Source organism: Orycteropus afer, unplaced genomic scaffold, assembly GCF_000298275.1.
Source record: "Orycteropus afer afer isolate SDZICR_OR568_19922 unplaced genomic scaffold, OryAfe1.0 scaffold00130, whole genome shotgun sequence".
Lineage (NCBI taxonomy): Eukaryota > Metazoa > Chordata > Mammalia > Tubulidentata > Orycteropodidae > Orycteropus > Orycteropus afer.
In genome coordinates this window covers 1,920,904-1,927,081 of record NW_006921717.1, presented here as the reverse complement: position 1 = coordinate 1,927,081, position 6,178 = coordinate 1,920,904, and the positions used below count along the sequence as shown (strand labels likewise).

The 6,178-nt window shown below is 62.8% G+C and overlaps 1 protein-coding gene across 1 annotated transcript in view; it reads left to right on the top strand.

Moving 5' to 3' along the window:
- Positions 1-5,841, top strand: part of SSH3 (slingshot protein phosphatase 3) — a 7,432-nt gene extending 1,591 nt beyond the window's left edge. Inside the window, exons 3-14 of the mRNA XM_042781534.1 lie at positions 387-618; positions 1,493-1,611; positions 1,688-1,759; positions 2,045-2,110; positions 2,234-2,422; positions 2,503-2,596; positions 2,759-2,887; positions 2,975-3,021; positions 3,735-3,881; positions 4,021-4,221; positions 4,315-4,588; positions 5,584-5,841. Coding sequence (XP_042637468.1) covers positions 387-618; positions 1,493-1,611; positions 1,688-1,759; positions 2,045-2,110; positions 2,234-2,422; positions 2,503-2,596; positions 2,759-2,887; positions 2,975-3,021; positions 3,735-3,881; positions 4,021-4,221; positions 4,315-4,588; positions 5,584-5,841 — 1,828 coding nt within the window. The remainder of the gene's footprint in view (positions 1-386; positions 619-1,492; positions 1,612-1,687; positions 1,760-2,044; positions 2,111-2,233; positions 2,423-2,502; positions 2,597-2,758; positions 2,888-2,974; positions 3,022-3,734; positions 3,882-4,020; positions 4,222-4,314; positions 4,589-5,583) is intronic.
- Positions 5,842-6,178: the final 337 nt, after the last annotated feature.

The following is a 6,178-nucleotide window of genomic DNA, read 5'->3' as shown; positions in this document are numbered from 1 at the left end:
CCCATCCCACCCCCTGGGAGCTGGTCACCCAGACCAAGCCCATCCCACCCGGAGTCTCAGTGACCCTGCAGGGCGGAGAACTGCCCCGTAGGGTTTCCAAGGCTCTACAGGAGTTGACGGCCACATCTTTTTCTCTCGGAGCGGCTGGTAGGTTTAAACTGCCCACCTTTTGGTTAGCAGCTGAGTGAGTGCCTTAATTACACACTACCAGAGCTTGCTAGTAACCGGTTAGACGTGCAGAGTCTCAAGCCTCAGCCCAGACCTCCTGACCTTGCCTGCGGGGCCCAGAAGTCTGTTTTATGAGACCTCCAGGGGGTTCTGGCAGGTTCATAAACCACAGCTCTGGGGGAGCAGTGGCTAGCCCGGTTTCCCCCACTCCCTGCCAGGCAGAGCTTTGCTGTGCTCCGGGGGGCTGTCCTGGGACTGCAGGACGGAGGGGACAATGAAGATGTGGCTGAGGCCAGCCCTGAGCCGGCAGAGGAACCCCCAGGTGAGGGGCAAGCCCATGGGGACCAGGCAGACGAGGGCCATGGACCCCAGAGTCCCCAGAAGCAGGAGCAGAGGCAGCACCTGCACCTCATGGTGGAGCTTCTGCGGCCACAGGATGACATCCGCCTGGTGAGGGTCCCAGAGGGGAGGCACGCGGCGGGCGGGGGGCACAGAGACAGAGAGTACACCGGAAGCAGGAGATGAGGCCAGGGGCACCCTGGGGCGCATAGGCCTTACTGAAGCCCCCCCAGACCCTGCCCTTTCAGCCCGAGAAGAGTCACAGGGCAGGTTCTGGCTGCAGGTGTCTGCAGGGCGGTGGGACAGGGGAGGCTGGCTCTTTGGGAGCCCACATGGCCAAGTTTGGCCCAGCGTTGGGAATGACACGGAGACCGAAGTGTGTTCAACCAACAGATGACTATTTTAGTCACGTGAGTTGTCCATAAATGGACCAGGGCTGAGGGAGGGCTTACTGGGCCCCCACTGGTGTGCTGAGGGTAGGGACAGAGGGAAGGGAGATTCCCACATCCAGGGAAGGACAGGAGTACAGGTGGGCGTTCAGGCCTAGTCTGTGGCTCCCAAACCCCTGTGCAGACATCTCACTGTGCGCAGTAAACGTGGAACTGAAATGCAGCCAGCCTGCCAAAGCTGAGTTCACTCGGGGGCAGCCTCTTCGTTTGGAGACTGTGTCCTAATGTTTCACTGGTGATAAAATGGCTGTGTAATGAAATGATGACAGCAAGTGCCGGGTGGTTTGTGTGTTTTTATAAAACCTTTTTATGAGGCAAAAACAAAAACGGGGAATCTCTTGTCATTCCCCACTGTCCCTTATTTTCCCACACACTTTTCTCTTTAAGAAGCAATCTTAAACACTTTGTGGGGCCATGAGGTCCAAAGGCTGGGAACCACTGGATTAGATGGCCTTGTCTGTGGCAGGGGGTGCATAGGCAGAGGGGGTGGGCAGTGGTCCTCTGGGCCACTGTGACTCCTTCCCCATCTCCCCCAGGCAGCCCAGCTGGAGGCAGCCCGGCCCCCCCGGCTCCGCTACCTGCTTGTAGTGTCCACGAGAGAACCCCAAAGCCAGGACGAGACACTCCTCCTGGGGGTGGACTTCCCTGACAGCAGGTGGGGGACAGGGAGAGGGAAGGAGGGGCCAAGACTGAGATACTGCGGCTGACGGCTCTCCTCTGTGCCCTGCCAGCTCTCTCAGCTGCACCCTGGGCCTGGCCCTGCCCCTGTGGAGCGACACCCAGGTGTACCTGGACGGAGATGGGTAGGAGGCGGCAACGGGAGGGAGGAGAGGGTGGAATCAGCAAGCGTGACCAGTGTGGCGGAGGCTGGGCACTGGGGGGCAGCAGACCCCTGGGCTGGGCGTCTGGGGCTCACTCTGCCAGATTGGTTCTGTGATTCTGGGCAGGCCAGCCCACCTCTCTGGGCCTCAGCTGCCCCACAGCTGGCAAACCCCACATATGTCCTTCTGAGGGCAGGCTCATGAGGTGGCGGGTGGACCCCTGGCCCCCGACCGTGGGCTTTTCCAACCACCACTGGTCTTCCGCAGGGGCTTCAGTGTGACTTCCGGCGGGCAGAGCCGGATCTTCAAGCCCATATCCATCCAGACCATGTGGTAAGGCTGAGTGGGCCCGAGGTTGGCTCAACTTTGGGGCAGCTTCATCTGGGAGGATGCCGGGGGGCCCGGGAAGGGGGAGCAGGGAGGGTGTTGTGGCCCAGCCCCTCCTCCTGTCCGCAGGGCCACCCTGCAGGTGTTGCACCAGGCATGTGAGGCGGCCCTAGGCAGTGGCCTGGTGCCAGGGGGCAGTGCCCTCACCTGGGCCACCCACTACCAGGAGAGAGTGAGCTCGGACCAAAGCTGCCTCAACGAGTGGATGGCTATGGCCGACCTGCAGTCTCTGCGGCCTCCCAGTGCCGAGCCTGGCCGGTCAGTGTGGGCGGGGAGGGCCAGGGGTGGGGGCCGTGGGAGGCTGGAGCAGGCCCTGGGCTGACGGGCCCAGTCCCCAGGCCCTTAGAGCAAGAGCAGATGGAGCAGGCCATCCGGGCAGAGCTGTGGGAGGTGCTGGACACCAGCGACCTGGAGAGCGTCACTTCCAAGGAGGTGAGCCGGGGCCGGGGCCGGGGCCGGGGCCCCACCCATCCCAGGTGTCCTGGCCTCAGCTCCTCTGCCTCCACGGGACAGGACGCTGAGCCCACAGGGAGGGTGGGGAGTCAGGCCCCTTGCAGGCCACCCGAGCCCTGGTCACCTCCACTCTGGCTGCAGATCCGCCAGGCCCTGGAGCTGCGCCTGGGCTGCCCGCTGCAACGGTACCGCGACTTCATCGACAACCAGATGCTGCTGCTCATGGCCCAGCAAGACCGGGCCTCCCGCATCTTCCCCCACCTCTACCTGGTGAGCGGCCGCGGGTGAGAGCCGAGCGGCGCGGTGCCACCCAGGGCAGGGGCTGGAGGCAGGAAGAACATCCCTCCCTCTCCACAGGGCTCGGAGTGGAATGCGGCCAACTTGGAGGAGCTGCAGAGGAACAGGTAACACAGGAGCCCCTCAGGATCGCCCCTCGGCACTCCCCCCGGGGGGTCGCCTGGCCCTGTCTCGGCCTGGGGCTGTAGCCTGCACAGGCACAGGGGCTATGGACACCAAGAGCAAAGGAAATGGCCTCCGCTGTGCGGAGCTGAGGGACTGCAGCCCACATCGCCCCCTCCTGGTGGGGACCCAGCTGCCTGTCCTGAGAGGCACCTGTCACCACAGGCTTCTGAGAAACCAAATGGCCTCGCACCCGGCTCTTGCAGACCCAGCTCAAATACTGTTCTCTAGTAAATTTCAGAGACAAACAGAAGGTGCAGTGGGCTAGGTGGGAAACAGCTCAGTGAGTAAAAGGGTTTGTTCATGACAAGGCAGTCAGCTGGAGCTCTGGTAGAGTAGTGGCTAAGGTGTTCAGCTGCTAACCAGTGGGTCATCAGTTCAAGCTCACCAGTTGATCCATGAAATGAAGATGGGGCGGTCTCGTTCTGTAAAGATTTACAGCCTTAGAAACACACTGGGGGTTGCTGTGAGTTGGCACTGACGTGATGGTAGGGTCACCTGACAGCCAGCTTTGCCCCCATCTATTGTCTATCTGCACGACCTCCACTCGACTCTCTTAACTGAGAACTAAACAGAAAGGCCCAGGGGCTGCCAGGTCCTGGCCACTGGACCTGGGGACCCTGCCCACATCAGCCTGGCCCCGGTCCCTGTGCTACAGGGTGAGCCACATCCTGAACATGGCCCGGGAGATCGACAACTTCTTCCCGGAGCGTTTCACCTACCACAATGTGCGTCTCTGGGACGAGGAGTCGGCCCAGCTGCTGCCCCACTGGAAGGAGACACACTGCTTCATCGAGGCCGCCAGGTCGGGCCGCCGCTCCAGACACCCACCCCGCCCTGGCTGCGGGTGGTCCTGCACCCTCCTCCTGCCCACTCCACCGTCAGCTCTGCCCTGACACAGCCAGGGCGGGGTGGCCTGAGGCAAGTGCCTCCCGTTCCCACAGAGCCCAGGGCACCCGGGTGCTAGTCCACTGCAAGATGGGCGTCAGCCGCTCGGCCGCCACGGTGATGGCCTACGCCATGAAGCAGTACGGCTGGGGCCTGGAGCAGGCGCTGCGGCATGTGGAGGAGCTCCGGCCCATCGCCCGGCCCAACCCTGGCTTCCTTCGCCAGCTGCAAACTTACCAGGGCATCCTGACCGCCAGGTGCGGGGTGGGGAGACCAGGAGAGAAGGTGTGGGCACATGCTGGGGGGTGGCCCTTGGGTCACCCAAGCTGACTCAGGGCTACCCCCCACAGCCGGCAGAGCCAGGTCTGGGAGCAGAAAGTGGGTGGGGTCTCCTTAGAGGAGCCCCTGGCCCCAGAAGTCTCTGCGCCGTCCCCAGCTCTTCCGCCAGAACCCGGGGGCGGTGGGGAGGTGAAGGCTGTGGGGCTGCAGGAGAGCCAGGTGGCCCCAGAAGAAGAGCCTGGGCCCCGGCCCCGCATCAACCTTCGTGGGGTCATGAGGTCCATCAGTCTTCTGGAGTCTTCCTCGGAGCTGGAAAGCACCTCAGAGGCTGGTGACCTGCCAGAGGTGAGGCTGGGCAAGGAGCCCCGTCTGAGGCGGGCAGGCTGGAGGTGGGGCAGAAGGAAGGTGGCCGGCAGGACGGAGAAAGGCCGGGGCGGGGCTCCACGCTGGGCCCCTGCCCCAGCCGCCCACACCTCACAGCACTGGCCTCTCGTGTGTGCGTGCATGCGTGTGTGCGTGCGTGCGTGCGTGCGTGTGTGTGTGTGTGTGTCTCCCAGGTGAGGGAGGGGCAATCCTGTACACAGAGCAGCTGAGGAGATCAGGAGACCAGGGTCTCGCTGACTCAGAGCGGAAGGGCAGCCAGGGCCAGGGAAGAGGGGTGCCAGTTCTGAGGGGCTTCTCAGCGGAGCCAGCCAGGGCAGATTTCAGCCAGGCGGCTTCTTCATACTGAGAGCCACAGGGGCCAGTGTAAGACCTGAGAAACCAACACCTGTCTTAGGAAGCCTGCCTGACCTGTGACTAGCAGCCAAGAGGGGTGACTCAGAGGGAGGAGTGGGGAGCGTGAGAAGGACAGGAAGATTGGAGGAGGCTTCCTGAAGGAGAGGGCGCTGGGTGTGGAAGAAGAGGGGGGATGGACGGCTGGATGGAGGGTGTGGACGCTCCCAAAGGCAGGGTGTCTGCACTTAGCACCCAGACAGCCATAGACACAGCCCAGCTGAGGGCCCCGCACACGAAGGCACTTCATGTGTGGTCCACTGGACCAAGTACAAAGGCGGGGAGGGCCAGGGAGGCCCCTGGCTCAAGGCCACGGCAGGTACAGGGAGAGCTGAGACACGGGCTGGGGGCCAGCAGGAAGTGACAGGCAGGTGAGGGGCAGGACCAGCAGGGCTGGGTGCTGCCTTCCCTCCTAGGGACGCGGGACCCAGGAGTAGCTTAGTTTCCTGGCATTCATTCAACAAACTTTTTGCACCTGCCCTCTGCCCAGCTGTGTGTGCGCTCTTCAGGGAAAACGAGAAAGAGGACATGTCCCCGTGATGCTTCCCTGTCCTCTTGGCATCCAGGTTTTTCCCTCAGATGAAGAGCCTCTGCAGCCCTTCCCGCAGCCCTCGAGGGCCAAGGGGGTCCAGAAGGGGCCGTGGCCTGCCCTGAAGTCCCGCCAGTCTGTGGTTGCCCTCCACAGTGCCGCCCTGGTGGCCAGCAGGACCCAAGCTTTCCAGGAGCAGGACCAGGAAGTGGCTGGCTGTGCCTCCACCCCCAGAATCCGGAAGGTGGTGAGGCAGGCCAGTGTGGATGGCAGCGGAGAGGAGGGCGAGGCCTGAGCACCCCCCACGCTCTCACCCCCCCAGACAGTAAACAGAGACGACCGCTCCTGGACAAGCATTCCTCACTCCCATCAGCCCATACAAGCTCCTCTTAGCTCCCCCTAGGGGCCCAGGCCCCTGCCACCATAGCCTCACCTCTGATAGCCTTACGTCTCAGACTCACATCCACCTCTCCAAGGGCTCAAGACTTTCCTTATGATAGGGATGTGGTAGAGAGCCTGAAGGTGCCTTTGGGGGCAACAGCACCCTAGCTTCAACTCCTGCCCTAAACATCCTTTTCCAGTGTAGGAAGGCTCTTGCCTCCCTCCCCACCCCCAATCCTGTCTGCCTCATG